Here is a 17,909-nt window from a genome sequence, read left to right on the forward strand (position 1 = left end):
GTGTGTCTGTCGGTCGGTCGGTGTGTGTGTCTGTCTGTCGGTCGGTCGGTGTGTGTGTCGGTCGGTCGGTCGGTGTGTCTGTCTGTCGGTCGGTCAGTCGGTCGGTCGGTGTGTGTGTCGGTCGGTCGGTGTGTCTGTCGGTCGGTCGGTGTGTGTGTCTGTCTGTCGGTCGGTCGGTCGGTGTGTGTGTCGGTCGGTCGGTCGGTCGGTGTGTCTGTCTGTCGGTCGGTCGGTGTGTGTGTCGGTCGGTCGGTGTGTCTGTCTGTCGGTCGGTCGGTCGGTCGGTGTGTGTGTCGGTCGGTCGGTCGGTCAGTGTGTCTGTCTGTCGGTCGGTCGGTCGGTCGGTCGGTGTGTGTGTCGGTCGGTCGGTCGGTGTGTGTGTCGGTCGGTCGGTCGGTCGGTGTGTCTGTCTGTCGGTCGGTCGGTCGGTCGGTGTGTGTGTCTGTCGGTCTGTCGGTCGGTGTGTGTGTTGGTCGGTCGGTCGGTCGGTCGGTCGGTGTGTGTGTCGGTCGGTCGGTCGGTGTGTCTGTCTGTCGGTCGGTCGGTCGGTGTGTGTGTCGGTCGGTCGGTGTGTCTGTCTGTCGGTGGGTCGGTCGGTCGGTGTGTGTGTCGGTCGGTGTGTGTGTCGGTCGGTCGGTGTGTCTGTCTGTCGGTCGGTCGGTCGGTCAGTGTGTCTGTCTGTCGGTCGGTCGGTGTGTGTGTCGGTCGGTCGGTCGGTCGGTCGGTCGGTGTGTCTGTCTGTCGGTCAGTCGGTCGGTCGGTCAGTGTGTGTGTCGGTCGGTCGGTCGGTGTGTGTGTCGGTCGGTCGGTCTGTCTGTCTGTCTGTGTAGGCATTCTTCTAGGTGTTTCCATTTCCCTGAGATCACTATGTTTATTTAAAAAAAAAAAACTTTATTGTGCAATCAAAACCATACTGATTAAGTGCAAAGGAAAATATGTTCACACAAAATGAATGGTAAACTGTGAGACACTACCTGTTGAACTACTTTTTTTCTGGCGCTAATATTTCCTGCTGGCTGGTACAGCAGTAAAAGTACACACAAGTACTTAAAGGCCTACTGAAATGAGATTTTCTTATTTAAAAGGGGATAGCAGGCCCATTCTATGTGTCATACTTGATCATTTCACATTTCGCGATATTGCCATATTTTTGCTGAAAGGATTTAGTAGAGAACATCGACGATAAATACCGCAACTTTTGGTCGCTAATAGAAAAGCCCTGCCTTTACCAGAAGTATGTGCGCGTGACATCACGAGTTGCAGGGCTCCACACATATTTACATTATTCATAATGGGAGCAAGCAGTAAGAGCAATTCGGACCGAGAAAGCGACAATTTTTCCATTAATTTGAGCGAGGATGAAAGATTTGTGGATGAGGACGTTTAGAGTGAAGTACTAGATAAAAAGAGGTGGCGTTTCAGATGTAATTAGACACATTTACTAGGATAGTTCTGGAAGATCCCTTATCTGCTTATTGTTTTAATAGTGTTTTAGTGAGATTCTAAAGACATACCTGAAAGTCGGATGGCTGCGGTGAACGCCAGTGTCTCAGAGGAGCCAAGATCACAGCTGCCTTTTTGAGCTGCAGGAGGAAGTCCCATAATCCACTGATTTCTCCGGTAAGACTTAATATCACAATTTTCCCATCCAAAGACATGCTGGTTGACGTAGAGAAAACATGTTCGCTTGACCGCTCTGTGTTAAAGCTTCACAACAAACAAAGAAACACCAGCTGTGTTTCGGTTGCTAAAGACAGCTGCAATCCACCACTTTCCAACAACAGCATTCTTCTTTGACGTCTCCATTATTAATTGAACAAATTGCAAAAGATTCAGCAACACAGATGTCCAAAATACTGTGTAATTATGCGGTTAAAGCAGACGACTTTTAGCCACTATGTCGTGCATCGCTATTATTTCCTTACAGTCCGTGACGTCACGCGCATGCGTCATCATTCCGCGACGTTTTTAACAATAAACTCCACGGAAAATTTAAAATGTGTTGCAATATTAATATTTCATCATTGATATATAAACTATCAGACTGCGTGGTCAGTAGTAGCGGGTTTCAGTAGGCCTTTAATGCCGAGTGGGACATTTTTGTACAAAGACGACTCCCAAATTGGTTCTCAATTTTTACCTAAAAGAGCTGTTCTAAAAACCTAACTCGTTCGTGAACGCCACATCAGTATTATTCAATTCCTCTTGGACAGGGGTGTCCAAACTTCTTCCTCTGAGGGCCGCACAAATAAATGTCAAAGCATGCGGGGGCCATTTTGATATTTTTCCTTTTCAAAACCAATAGTTAAAATCCTCAAGGATTCAAAAGCGCCCCACTCAAAAACATGTCAAAAATAAGTCCATACATTTTTGTTGTACAAAACCCAAAAGCAGTGAAGCTGGCACGTTGTGTAAATCAGAAATAAAACCGTTTTATGAGATTCTCTAGAGCTTGGCTACTCAACTGCGTTGTTTTGGGGCCACATTTCCCATATTTCACTATCATTCTCATTTTGTATGTAACCAGCAATGTTTTGATTTTTGTCAGCTTTACTAAATTTGGAACATGAAATTAGACATGTGCCATAATATGGAAAACTTTTTGTGTCTTTTTATGCAACCAAACAAAGTGTGGGTTTGCAACAAATTTGTAAACAAAACAAAAAAAAGTGCTTTATTTTAAATAAAAAAAATATACCTGTGTAACAAAGCAAGGATGCCTAATAGAAAGCACTCAAAAGTAAGGCTCTACTTTTTCTCAATGTGCTAGGTTGATGCTAATTTACATTGTATATGTCATATACGGACCATACTTACCAACCCTCCCGATGGCTTCCTGTGCACTTAAGATGTGACTTTAAGGTTTTACTACTTACGTATAAAATACTACACGGTCTAGCTCCAGCCTATCTTGCCGATTGTATTGTACCGTATGTCCCGGCAAGAAATCTGCGTTCAAAAGACTCCGGCTTATTAGTGATTCCTAGAGCCCAAAAAAGTCTGCGGGCTATAGAGCGTTTTCCGTTCGGGCTCCAGTACTCTGGAATGCCCTCCCGGTAACAGTTCGAGATGCTACCTCAGTAGAAGCATTTAAGTCTCACCTTAAAACTCATCTGTATACTCTAGCCTTTAAATATACCTCCTTTTTAGACCAGTTGATCTGCCGCTTCTTTTCTTTCTCCTATGTCCCCCCCCTCCCTTGTGGAGGGGGTCCGGTCCGATGACCATGGATGAAGTACTGGCTGTCCAGAGTCGAGACCCAGGATGGACCGCTCGTCGGGACCCAGGATGGACCGCTCGCCTGTATCGGTTGGGGACATCTCTACGCTGCTGATCCGCCTCCGCTTGAGATGGTTTCCTGTGGACGGGACTCTCGCTGCTGTCTTGGATCCGCTTGAACTGAACTCTCGCGGCTGTGTTGGAGCCACTATGGATTGAACTTTCACAGTATCATGTTAGACCCGCTCGACATCCATTGCTTTCGGTCCCCTAGTCAGCATTGTCACTGGCGTCCCACTGGATGTGAATTCTCCCTGCCCACTGGGTGTGAGTTTTCCTTGCCATTTTGTGGGTTCTTCCGAGGATGTTGTAGTCGTAATGATTTGTGCAGTCCTTTGAGACATTTGTGATTTGGGGCTATATAAATAAACATTGATTGATTGATTTTCCCGGGAGACTCCCGAATTTCAGTGCCCCTCCCAAAAATCTCACGGGGCAACCATTCTCCTGAATTTCTACCGAATTTCTCCCGAATTCCACCTGGACAACAATATTGGGGGCGTGCCTTAAAGGCACCGCCTTTAGCGTCCTCTCTCACCTGAAAAGGAGACTATTATATATGTCTCCGCTATCCATAGGCTTATCTATAACCCATAAAGTAGGCAGGCACGGAGCTATTACTCAGCTTGTTTATTCCAGCCGGCACGTTAATACACTGACACACAACATCCGGATTCCCATCATGCATTGCTTCAAAACTACAGCAAGTAGTAATGTCCAAAAACATAACCGAGACGAAGCAGAAAAACGAAGAAGAGACATGGCGACGACGAGTAAGAAAATGAATATTCCAAAGTTCCAAAATAATTGGAAATTTTGTATTTATTTCATCCAGGACAGCTCGAAGGGAAAGGGGGATGCTGCCTGCAAATTTTGTAGATCAGACTTCTCCATTGAACACGGTGGCCGAACAGGTCTACTCATTCATGAACGGATTATTTTATATATATATATATATATATATATATATATATATATATATATATATATATATATATATATTAGGGCTGTGAATCTTTGGGTGTCCCACGATTCCATCCATCCATTTTCTACCGCTTATTCCCTTTTGGGGTCACGGGGGGCGCTGGCGCCTATCTCAGCTACAATTTGATTCAATCCAATCCAATCCACTTTATTTATATAGCACATTTAAACAACAATAACGTTTCCAAAGTGCTGCACAGCCATGTTAAAAACAATTGTAAAAAAAATAAATAAATAAATAAAATAAAATAAAAAAAGTATATATATATATATATATATTATGCTCCACCAATGACTGAATAAAAAACAAAAAATCCATCCATCCATCCATCATCCTCCGCTTATCCGAGGTCGGGTCGCGGGGGCAGCAGCCTAAGCAGGGAAGCCCAGACTTCCCTATCTCCAGCCACTTCGTCTAGCTCTTCCCGGGGGATCCCGAGGCGTTCCCAGGCCAGCCGGGAGACATAGTCTTCCCAACGTGTCCTGGGTCTTCCCCGTGGCCTCCTACCAGCTGGACGTGCCCTAAACACATCCCTAGGGAGGCGTTCGGGTGGCATCCTGACCAGATGCCCGAACCACCTCATCTGGCTCCTCTCGATGTGGAGGAGCAGCGGCTTTACGTTGAGCTCCTCCCGGATGGCAGAGCTTCTCACCCTATCTCTAAGGGAGAGCCCCGCCACCCGGCGGAGGAAACTCATTTCGGCCGCTTGTACCCGTGATCTTATCCTTTCGGTCATGACCCAAAGCTCATGACCATAGGTGAGGATGGGAACGTAGATCGACCGGTAAATTGAGAGCTTTGCCTTCCGGCTCAGCTCCTTCTTCACCACAACGGATCGATACAACGTCCGCATTACTGAAGACGGCGCACCGATCCGCCTGTCGATCTCACCATCCACTCTTCCCCCACTCGTGAACAAGACTCCTAGGTACTTGAACTCCTCCACTTGGGGCAGGGTCTCCTCCCCAACCCGGAGATGGCACTCCACCCTTTTCCGGGCGAGAACCATGGACTCGGACTTGGAGGTGCTGATTCTCATTCCGGTCGCTTCACACTCGGCTGCGAACCGATCCAGCGAGAGCTGAAGATCCCGGTCAGATGAAGCCATCAGGACTACATCATCTGCAAAAAGCAGAGACCTAATCCCGTGGCCACCAAACCGGAACCCCTCAACGCCTTGGCTGCGCCTAGAAATTCTGTCCATAAAAGTTATGAACAGAATCGGTGACAAAGGACAGCCTTGGCGGAGTCCAACCTTCACTGGAAACGTGTCCGACTTACTGCCAGCAATGCGGACCAAGCTCTGACACTGATCATACAGGGAACGGACCGCCACAATAAGACAGTCCGATACCCCATACTCTCTGAGCACTCCCCACAGGACTTCCCGAGGGACACGGTCGAATGCCTTCTCCAAGTCCACAAAGCACATGTAGACTGGTTGGGCAAACTCCCATGCACCCTCAAGAACCCTGCCGAGAGTATAGAGCTGGTCCACAGTTCCACGACCAGGACGAAAACCACACTGTTCCTCCTGAATCCGAGGTTCGACTATCCGGCGAAGCCTCCTCTCCAGTACACCTGAATAAACCTTACCGGGAAGGCTGAGGAGTGTGATCCCACGATAGTTGGAACACACCCTCCGGTCCCCCTTCTTAAAGAGAGGGACCACCACCCCGGTCTGCCAATCCAGAGGTACCGCCCCCGATGTCCACGCGATGCTGCAGAGTCTTGTCAACCAAGACAGCCCCACAGCATCCAGAGCCTTAAGGAACTCCGGGCGGATCTCATCCACCCCCGGGGCCTTGCCGCCGAGGAGCTTTTTAACTACCTCAGCGACCTCAGCCCCAGAAATAGGAGAGTCCACTACAGATTCCCCAGGCACCGCTTCCTCAAAGAAAGACGTGTTGGTGGGATTGAGGAGGTCTTCGAAGTATTCCCTCCACCGATCCACAACATCCGCAGTCGAAGTCAGCAGAACACCATCCGCACCATACACGGTGTTGATAGTGCACTGCTTCCCCTTCCTGAGGCGCCGTATGGTGGTCCAGAATCGCTTCGAAGCCGTCCGGAAGTCGTTTTCCATGGCTTCCCCGAACTCTTCCTATGTCCGAGTTTTTGCCTCCGCGACCGCTAAAGCTGCACACCGCTTGGCCCGTCGGTACCCGTCCACTGCCTCCGGAGTCCTATGAGCCAAAAGAACCCGATAGGACTCCTTCTTCAGCTTGACGGCATCCCTCACTGCTGGTGTCCACCAACGGGTTCTGGGATTACCGCCACGACAGGCACCAACAACCTTGCGGCCACAGCTCCAATCAGCCGCCTCGACAATAGAGGTTCGGAACATGGTCCACTCGGACTCAATGTCCCGCACCTCCCTCGTGACATGTTCAAAGTTCTCCCGGAGGTGTGAATTGAAACTCTCTCTGACAGGAGACTCTGCCAGACGTTCCCAGCAGACCCTCACAATGCGCTTGGGCAAAAAATAAATAAATATAAAAACAATATAAAAACAAATATGATTAAAAACTATTTTAAAGGGTAAAATCAATTAAAACAGTAAAATAGAAATCAAAGTGTATAAAAAACACAGAGGACAACAGAGAACAGAGGACCACACAACTCAATATCGATTCTTGGGGTCACGATTCGATAATATATCGATTTTTTTCGGATTCTATTAAATTTCTCGATTCAAAAACGATATTTTTCCGATTCGAAACGATTCTGTATTCATTCAATACATAGGATTTCAGCAGGATCTACCCCAGTCTGCTGACATGCTAGCAGAGTAGTAGATTTTGTTTTTTAAACTTTTATAATTGTAAAGTACAATGTTTTATCAACTGATTGCAATAATGTAAATTTGTTTTAACTATTAAACGAACCAAAAATATGACTTGGTTTATCTTTGTGAAAACATTGGACACAGTGTGTTGTCAAGCTTATGAGATGCCATGCAAGTGTAAGCCACTGTTCTTTTTTTTATTTTTATAAATGTCTAATGATAATGTCGATGAGGGATTTTTAATCACTGCTATGCTGAAATTATAACTAATATTGATACTGTTGTTGATAATATTCATTTTTGTTTCACTACTTTAGGTTTGTTCTGTGTGGTGTTTGTGTCTCCTCTCAATTGCTCTGTTTATTGCAGTTCTGAGTGTTGCTGGGTCAGGTTTGGTTTTGGAATTGGATTGCATTGTTATGGTATTGCTGTGTATATATATGTTTTTTGTTTTTTTTAAATCGATTTTTTAAAAATGAGAATCGATTCTGAATCGCACAACGATTCGATTTGTATTGAAATCGATTTTTTCCAACACCCCTAATATATATATATATATATATATATATATATATATATATATATATTATATATGTGGTGTATATGTGTGTGTGTGTATGTATATATATATATATATATATATATATATATATATATATATATATACTTTCATGTATTCTTATATAAAGTATATATATTTATGTATATATATATATATACATATGTAGGTGTGGGAAAAATCACAAGACTACTTCATCTCTACAGAACTGTTTCAATCATCAGGAGATTTTAATGGAAGCATTCACATACAATGGTTTATAAAGAGCACAGAGTGGGTGGGTACAGGCAGGCGTAGGGGCGTGGTGATTGGCTCATGTGTTACCTAGGAGGTGTTTCCGTCTGTGGCGGCATGTTGAAATGATTTCACTGCGCTTGTTGAGGGATGACAGATCTGGATGATATATAATAAACAGTTTCTCTTTTAAGCATAGGTTGCATCTTTTATTACCACTGTTGTAAGGTGTGCTGGATGCAAGAATTTGCCATGTTATTGAATATTCAACATTATTGTCTTTGAGGTTCCAAATGTGTTTGCTGAGTTCTGTAGAAGTCCGCAAAGTCTGGTTTCTAAAGGAGGCGTTATGATTATTCCATCTTGTTTTGAACGCTCCTTCGGTTAATCCTACGTACGTGTCGGATGTGTTAATGATACATATATATATATATATATATATATATATATATATATATATATATATACCCGTCAACCCATATATACACTACATACACACATATATATATATATATATATTTATTTATGTATATCTCTTCCTTGTGATGTCTTTTAACCTGCCTATTGTACAGCAATTGGGCAACCCCTGTGGTAAATTTTAAATGTGCTTTATGGATAAAGTTGATTTGATTTGATAATGATTGTGGTATATAGTGACTGTGGTACATAATAACCGTGGTACATTGCGTGGTAAAAATCCCTTTTGATCACGTTGAGTACAGCAGTGCCATCAAGGAGTAGAGCACGTTCAGGTAAAAAAGTAGGATATAATGACATTTTTAAAAAGTAGAATTTGATCTAATCAGATTCATTATTGCTTATTATAGTTCTAATCGCTGGTTTATACAACACAACTTAGTTTGAGCAATGTATGTGTAACGGATCATTGTTGCAAGGATTGATTTATTGATGTTTTTGTTGTTTTCAGAAGTGATGCCCTCAGTGAAGTTGATCCCCAGGCCACAGGAGCCACTCTTCGAACCGAAGCCCGGCGGCGATGGCTGCATTCGTTGCGCTGTGGTGGGAAACGCCGGCATCCTCAACGGCTCCAAAATGGGGAAAGAAATCGATGCACACGACTTCATCTTTCGGTGATTTTTTTTTCTTGTCGTTATACACGCTTCTTTTAACCTTCGTCTTGTGTTAGGGTTGGCACCGACCCGTTTTAGTTTTTAAATGCATAAAAAAACACATACATTTATTCTTATGCATCAAGGCTTTTTGACTTTGTCAGGAACCTCTATTTCAACAAAATAAAACTTGTTTTTTTTTGTTTCACTAAATTATAAAATGCTCTGGTTGAAATTATGACCTTGGTGTTGTTAGGGTCGGTTTCGACCCAGTTATAAAAAATAAGACTATAAAGCACTAAGTAGAGCCAAAACTGAACACACTGACAGCCAGCTCCTCTCCCAATCATGTGAACTTTAGTGGATTTCTCATTTTACCTTGTTATCCAGTACAAAAACAAACAAAATTTATGTGGTTCTTTTATGCATTTAAAAACTAAAATGTCCAGACATTTGAGGTCAATTCAGTATAGAGTTGTATTAAAATGAAAAAATAAATAAAACTAATTTATTTAAGAGATGTGTTCTAATACCCTTCAGTAATAGTTAGGTAACACAACAACCTTTTTTTTATTTATACGATTCTCTTGAGGTTTGTTTTACCATTTTTAAAAATTGAAATCGAGGGGTATACTGACAAAAAAAAGGCCCAATGGCCCACACCAAAAATCTTAAAACCAATATTTTCATGGATAAGGAAACCTAACGAGGTAACCAAAGAGATGAGAAACAAATTGGATGATAGATCATTGTTTTTAGTGTATTTTACAGCTGATTTAAGACATGGGTCGAAACCGACCCGTTAACATAAGAGATGGTAACAGAAAGCTAACACAAGAGGAAGGTTAAAGTAAAATGTGCCTGAGAATTGGTGCTGGGCGATATGGAAAAAAATTAATATCACTATATGGATAATTTTATATCACGATAACGATATACCACGATATAGCTATGGTACGCTTTCAGTTCTATGAAAAATGTAACAACATACATGACCACTTACCTTTTTTCTCACTTTATTTGTATGTGAAATAAATCAATCAATCAATCAATGTTTACTTATTATAGCCCTAAATCACTAGTGTCTTTCCAAGGGCTGCACAAACCACTACGACATCCTCGGTAGGCCCACATAAGGGCAAGGAAAACTCACACCCAGTGGGACGTCGGTGACAATGATGACTATGAGAACCTTGGAGAGGAGGAAAGCAATGGATGTCGAGCGGGTCTAACATGATACTGTGAAAGTTCAATCTATAATGGATCCAACACAGTCGCGAGAGTCCAGTCCAAAGCGGATCCAACACAGCAGCGAGAGTCCCGTTCACAGCGGAGCCAGCAGGAAACCATCCCAAGCGTAGGCGGATCAGCATCGCAGAGATGTCCCCAGCCGATACACAGGCGAGCAGTACATGGCCACCGGATCGGACCGGACCCCTTCCACAAGGGAGAGTGGGACATAGGAGAAAAAGAAAAGAAACGGCAGATCAACTGGTCTAATAAGGGAGTCTATTTAAAGGCTAGAGTATACAAATCAATCAATCAATCAATGTTTATTTATATAGCCCCAAATCACAAATGTCTCAAAGGACTGCACAAATCATTACGACTACAACATCCTCGGAAGAACCCACAAAAGGGCAAGGAAAACTCACACCCAGTGGGCAGGGAGAATTCACATCCAGTGGGACGCCAGTGACAATGCTGACTATGAGAAACCTTGGAGAGGACCTCAGATGTGGGCAACCCCCCCTCTCTAGGGGACCGAAAGCAATGGATGTCGAGCGGGTCTAACATGATACTGTGAAAGTTCAATCCATAGTGGCTCCAACACAGCCGCGAGAGTTCAGTTCAAGCGGATCCAAGACAGCAGCGAGAGTCCCGTCCACAGGAAACCATCTCAAGCGGAGGCGGATCAGCAGCGTAGAGATGTCCCCAACCGAAACAGGCGAGCGGTCCATCCTGGGTCCCGACGAGCGGTCCATCCTGGGTCTCGACTCTGGACAGCCAGTACTTCATCCATGGTCATCGGACCGGACCCCCTCCACAAGGGAGGGGGGGGACATAGGAGAAAGAAAAGAAGCGGCAGATCAACTGGTCTAAAAAGGAGGTCTATTTAAAGGCTAGAGTATACAGATGAGTTTTAAGGTGAGACTTAAATGCTTCTACTGAGGTAGCATCTCGAACTGTTACCGGGAGGGCATTCCAGAGTACTGGAGCCCGAACGGAAAAACGCTCTATAGCCCGCAGACTTTTTTTGGGCTCTAGGAATCACTAATAAGCCGGAGTCTTTAGAACGCAGATTTCTTGCCGGGACATACGGTACAATACGGTTCCGGGTCAACGTGAATGAGTTTTAAGGGTGAGACTTAAATGCTTCTATGGCACCTACATGTTCCCAATTAGCCTGTTCACTTGTGGGATGTTCCCAATAAGTGTTTGATGAGCATACCTCAACTTTTTCAGTCTTTTTTTGCCCTGTGCCAGATTTTTTGAAACATGTCACAGGCATTACATTTCAAATGAGCTAATATTTACAAAAAAAATAACAAAGTTTGTCAGTTCGAACGTTAAGTCTCTTGTCTCTGCAGGTCCATTCAATTGAATATTTAGTGAAGTGAATTATATTTATATAGCGCTTTTCTCTAGTCACTCAAAGCGCTTTACATAGTGAAACCCAATATCTAAGTTACATTTAAACCAGTGTGGGTGGTGGCACTGGGAGCAGGTGGGTAAAGTGCCTTGCCCAAGGACACAACGGCAATAACTAGGATGGCACAAGGGGGAATCGAACCTGCAACCCCTCAAGTTGCTGGCACGGCCACTCTACCAACCGAGCTATGCCACCCCTTCAATATAAGAATATAAGTTGAAAAGGATTTGCAAATCGTTGTATTCTGTTTTTATTTACCATTTACACAATGTGACAACTTCGCCGGTTTTGGGTTTTGTACGCGACGCTAACATTGCACATTGTTTTTGTGTGTCAGGATGAACGGGGCCGTGATCAAAGGTTACGAGAGCGACGTGGGGAACAAAACGAGCGTCTACGTCCACACGGCTCACACCATCACCACCTCCATGTCCATTTTAAAGAAGTACGACAACGAGGCCATCCCCCACGACGAGGTAGGTCGCGCCCGAAGCTCCCGCTCGTCGTTGGCGTCGTGTACCAGCCAGGCCCTCATACTCATCAGTAGAAGCATTTAAGTCTCACCTTAAAATTCATTTGTATACTCTAGCCTTTAAATAGACTCCCTTTTTAGACCAGTTGATCTGCCGTTTCTTTTCTTTTTCTTATATGTCCCACTCTCCCTTGTGGAGGGGGTCCGGTCCGATCCGGTGGCCATGTACTGCTTGCCTGTGTATCGGCTGGGGACATCTCTGCGCTGCTGATCCGCCTCCGCTTGGGATGGTTTCCTGCTGGCTCCGCTGTGAACGGGACTCTCGCTGCTGTGTTGGATCCGCTTTGGACTGGACTCTCGCGACTGTGTTGGATCCATTATGGATTGAACTCTCACAGTATCATGTTAGACCCGCTCGACATCCATTGCTTTCCTCCTCTCCAAGGTTCTCATAGTCATCATTGTCACCGACGTCCCACTGGGTGTGAGTTTTCCTTGCCCTTATGTGGGCCTACCGAGGATGTCGTGGTGGTTTGTGCAGCCCTTTGAGACACTATCAATCAATCAATCAATGTTTACTTATATAGCCCTAAATCACTAGTGTCTCAAAGGGCTGCACAAACCACCACCACATCCTCGGTAGGCCCACATAAGGGCAAGGAAAACTCACACCCAGTGGGACGTTGGTGACAATGATGACTATGAGAACCTTAGAGAGGAGGAAAGCAATGGATGTCGAGCGGGTCTAACATGATACTGTGAAAGTTCAATCCACAATGGATCCAACACAGTCGCGAGAGTCCAGTCCAAAGCGGATCCAACACAGCAGCGAGAGTCCCGTTCACAGCGGAGCCAGCAGGAAACCATCCCAAGTGGAGGCGGATCAGCAGCGCAGAGATGTCCCCAGCCGATACACAGGCAAGCAGTACATGACCACCGGATCGGACCGGACCCCCTCCACAAGGGAGAGTGGGACATAGAAGGAAAAGAAAAGAAACGGCAGATCAACTGGTCTAAAAAGGGAGTCTATTTAAAGGCTAGAGTATACAAATGAGTTTTAAGGTGAGACTTAAATGCTTCTACTGAGGTGGCATCTCGAACTGTTACTGGGAGGGCATTCCAGAGTACTGGAGCCCGAACGGAAAACGCTCTATAGCCCGCAGACTTTTTTTGGGCTTTGGGAATCACTAACAAGCCGGAGTCCTTTGAACACTAGTGATTTAGGGCTATATAAGTAAACATTGATTGATTGATGATTGATACTGACTGCTCGCTTTGTGCCGCTGCAGGGTATCAAATACGTGCTGATGCCAGCGAACTTGAGGGACTTTCAGTTCCTGGGAGGACTCCTCAAAGGAGAAATTGTGCCAGTCGGCCAGTTCAAAAACACAAGGTAATGAAAGTCGAGTTTTATTTGAATTATTTTCTTATGCTGCGATTAACTGTAGTCAGTCTCGGTTTGTCATTATTATTATGGGCCTGCTGCAATACAAGCGTCATTTTTTTATTATACTTCTGCACGTTTTTCTTACGCTTAATAGCAGACAAACCAGCCAACGAACCCCCACATGTGTTATACCGTTTTAAAGGTCTCGTTTGTGCCGACGAAGGTACTTTAAAGGCCTACTGAATGAAAGCCACTACTACCGACCACGCAGTCTGATAGTTTATACATCAATGGTGAAATTTTAACATTGCAACCAACACATGCCAATACGGCCTTTTTAGTTTCTAAATTACAATTTTAAATTTCCCGGGAGTTTCGTCTTGAAAACGTCGTGTAATAATGACGTGTACGCAAGACGTCACGCGTTTTTAGGAAGTATGAGCGCTACGCACACACACAGCTTAATGTCGTCTGCTTTAACGGCATAATTACACGGTATTTATGAGATCTGTGTTGCTGAATCTTTTGCAATTTGTTCAATTTAAATAGCCTTTAAATAGACTCCCTTTTTAGACCAGTTGATCTGCCGTTTCTTTTCTTTTTCTTCTATGTCCCACTCTCCCTTGTGGAGGGGGTCCGGTCCGTTCCGGTGGCCATGTACTGCTCGCCTGTGTATCGGCTGGGGACATCTCTGCGCTGCTGATCCGCCTCCGCTTGGGATAGTTTCCTGCTGGCTCCGCTGTGAACGGGACTCTCGCTGCTGTGTTGGATCCGCTTTGGACTGGACTCTCGCGACTGTGTTGGATCCATTGTGGATTGAACTTTCACAGTATCATGTTAGACCCGCTCGACATCCATTGCTTTCCTCCTTTCCAAGGTTCTCATAGTCATCATTGTCACCGACGTCCCACTGGGTGTGAGTTTTCCTTGCCCTTATGTGGGCCTACCGAGGATGTCGTGGTAGTTTGTGCAGCCCTTTGAGACAATAGTGATTTAGGGCTATATAAGTAAACATTGATTGATTGATTGATTGAATTAATATTGGAGAAGTCACAGTAGAAAGATGGAGTTGGGAAGCTTTAGCCTTCAGCCACACAAACACACGGTGGTTCCTTGTTTAAAATTCCCGGAGGTGAAAATTTACTAGCGAACATGAATCCAGACCAAATGTCAACCAGCAGGTTTCGGTGAGAAAATTGTGGTTAAAAAGTCGCTTCTTACCGGAGAAAAGCTGAGCTTGGGCCGTCAAGACACCCGTGGAGACACCCTTCCGACTATCAGGTACTATTAAACTCACTAAAAAACTAGCAACACAATAGAAAGATAAGGGATTTCCCAAAATAATCCTAGTAAATGTGTTTAAAAACATCGTAATCCGTCCCATTGCATTTGCGTTTTTTTTCTAACTCGTTTTTTTTTTCTAGTCCGTCGCTATCAATATCCTCAAACACGAATCTTTCATCCTCGCTCAAATTAATGGGGAAATTGTTGTTTTCTCAGTCCGAATAAGTGAAGTGAATTATATTTGTATAGCGCTTTTTCTCTAGTGACTCAAAGCGCTTTACATAGTGACACCCAATATCTAAGTTACATTCAAACCAATGTGGGTGGCACTGGGAGCAGGTGGGTCAAGTGTCTTGCCCAAGGACACAACGGCAGTGACTAGGATGGCAGAAGCGGGAATCGAACCTGCAACCCTCAAGTTGCTGGCACGGCCGCTCTACCAACCGAGCTAAACCGCACTTTTTGTTGGAGGCTCCCTTTAACAAAAATGTGAATATGTGAGGAGCCATCACACTTGTGACGTCATCGTCTGCGACTTCCGGTAGAGGCAGGGCTTTTCTCTTAACACCGACAGTTGCGAACTCTATCGTGGATGTTCTCTACTAAATTTTGCGCCCAAAAAATCCTGCTGAAACGTCTCGGTATGATGATGCGTGCGCGTGACGTCAGGCAATTTAGAGGACATTTTGTTCCAGCATCGTTCCCAGCTATAAGTCGTCTGTTTTCATCGCATAATTCCACAGAATTCTGGACTTCTGTGTTGCTGAATCTTTTGCGATTTATTCAATGAATGATGGAGACATCAAAGAAGAAAGCTGTAGGTGGGAAGCGGTGTGTTACGGCGCCTTTAGCATCACAAACACAGGGGGGAGTATATTTACAGCTAGAATTCACTAAGTAAAGTATTTCTTTTATACATATATGTAATTCACTGAAAGCCAAGTATTTCATATATATATATATATGTACTGACTCTGTGAACATGAGAGACTTAAAAAAAAAAGGGTGGGAAAAAGAAAAACTGTGAATGCATGTACATAGTGATTTTGTTTGTTTACAGGGAAAGAGAAAAACAAAAGTTAAAAAGGGGAGATATCATATATGTTGTATGTAAATATATATATATATATGTATGTGTGTGTATATATATATATATATATATGTGTGTGTATATATGTGTATATATATATATGTGTGTATATATGTGTATATATATATATGTGTATATATATGTGTTTATATATATGTGTATATATATATATGTATATATGTGTATATATATATATATATATGTATATATATATAGGTATATATATATGTATATATATATATATATATATATGTGTATATATATATATGTGTATATATATGTGTATATATGTATATATATATGTGTATATATATGTGTATATATATATATGTGTATATATATATATATGTATATATATATATGTGTATATATATATATATATATATATATGTATATATATATATGTATATATATGTATATATATATATGTATATATATGTATATATATATATGTATATATATGTATATATATATATGTATATATATATATATATATGTATATATATATATATGTATATATATATGTATATATATATGTATATATATATGTATATATATATATATATACGTATATGTATATGTATATATATAAATATAAATGAATTTCAGTGTTCATTTATTTACACATATACACACACATAACACTCAACTGATTGTTGAGTTACGGGTTGAATTGTCCTTCCTTGTTCTATTCTCTGTCACTAATTTTCTAACTACCACTACTTCTTCCCGGAGGCTATCCAGGTCCAATCGCAGCTGCGGCTTGGAAGTTACAAGCGTATTTCTTCATCTTACTCATCTTCCTTGTTCTTCTGCTTCGTCTCCTTGTTGTGTGCTCAGTTGTGCACTGCACTCTCTAAAAGCCGTAGATGTTATTGTCACATATGCACGTACAGTAGATGGCAGTATTGTCTTGTTTAAGAGTGTCACAACATTGCTATTTGCGGCCGACGAAAACGTGACTGCTGTTGTTGTGTTTTGTTACCGCGCTGGGAGGACGTTTGAAACTGCCTAACAATAAACCCACATAAGAAACCAAAAATTCGCCCTCGATCATGCTACAGTTATAACGTCATTGGGCAGACACGCTGTTTATATTGTGGAAAGCGGGCAGTTCTCAGTTAATCACCAGCATTAATCACTGTGTCAGCATGCTGCTCTGTCACCAATACTAGTACCTGTAAAGTGCCTGTCTTTCCGATACATGTAAGCGGTACACAAGGATTTCAACTTGGAAGTAGGTAGGTAGGTAGGTAGGTAGGTAGGTCTTTATTATCATTGCAACAAGTACAACACATTTTTTGTTTACAGCACAAACCCGTTTAAGATTAGACAAACAGTCTACAGGGTTACAGAAAAAGAACGCTGATGGGTCGCCACGAGGGGCCCCGTAAAAGATAGGAAAAGGTAAAACGCTTGGGAAGAAGATGAGTAAAAAAATAAAATCGTGACTAGGTTCCTTAAAATCGTGACTAGGTTCCTAAGGGGGGGGCCTAGTCTGGAGTGGGAAAAAACCTCCGTGCAATGCACACGTAAACACGTTACATTTAATTGCGAAAAACTCGCAACATAAGGGCGGAGTTGGGGGGGGGGGGTGTATGCCCAATTGTCTTGGGTGTGATGATGTAATGTTTTTTAAACTGAGGCCGATCTGCAAAAGTTCGACTCCAGGTGTCGTTGAGGAGGGCGGGAGGTCAAAAGCGTCTCTCATTGAGGTGTCCCCAGCCTGGTCCTTTTTCCACAGCGTCAAGGCCGTTCGAGGGAGTCATATCGCAGATTAGGATGTTTGATTTCCGCGAGTAGACAAAAACAATAACTTGTCTGTTCCATTTGTCCATGTTGGTAGCTCTCAAATTCAATTAAATTCTCCTTTTCCGCAAGATTCTCCATGATGTGATCCATCTTGCGATTCAGTTCAGAAATCGCCGCGGTCTGTGTTCCCACAGCCCAGCCTAAACCATCCATTGCGACGAACAGCCTTTGGGCTCCTCGAGGGGCTGCCGTCGTCTTACGAATTTGACGATACACCAGAGCAATGCCTAGCCCAATCAGCAAGTGTCCCGCGATCACGGTTTCAAATAGGTAGATGTCTTCCACGTCCTCGATGG

The 17,909-nt window shown here is 43.4% G+C and overlaps 1 protein-coding gene and 1 long non-coding RNA gene across 4 annotated transcripts in view; one reads left to right on the forward strand and one right to left on the reverse strand.

The window, feature by feature from the left end:
• The window catches only part of LOC133557340 (uncharacterized), a 252,154-nt gene extending 248,307 nt beyond the window's left edge, over positions 1–3,847 (reverse strand). Inside the window, exon 1 of the long non-coding RNA XR_009807748.1 lies at positions 3,818–3,847. This is a non-coding gene — a long non-coding RNA (uncharacterized LOC133557340). The remainder of the gene's footprint in view (positions 1–3,817) is intronic.
• The window catches only part of LOC133557339 (alpha-N-acetylgalactosaminide alpha-2,6-sialyltransferase 1-like), a 55,073-nt gene that overhangs the window by 19,649 nt on the left and 17,515 nt on the right, over positions 1–17,909 (forward strand). For 2 of the 3 annotated variants that reach the window (XM_061907735.1, XM_061907733.1), the window contains exons 4-6: positions 8,774–8,936; positions 11,906–12,044; positions 13,330–13,433. In XM_061907735.1, the coding sequence (XP_061763719.1) occupies positions 8,774–8,936; positions 11,906–12,044; positions 13,330–13,433 (406 nt within the window). The remainder of the gene's footprint in view (positions 1–8,773; positions 8,937–11,905; positions 12,045–13,329; positions 13,434–17,909) is intronic. The other variant, XM_061907734.1, reaches the window with a different exon arrangement.

This window comes from Nerophis ophidion, linkage group LG08, assembly GCF_033978795.1.
Source record: "Nerophis ophidion isolate RoL-2023_Sa linkage group LG08, RoL_Noph_v1.0, whole genome shotgun sequence".
Lineage (NCBI taxonomy): Eukaryota > Metazoa > Chordata > Actinopteri > Syngnathiformes > Syngnathidae > Nerophis > Nerophis ophidion.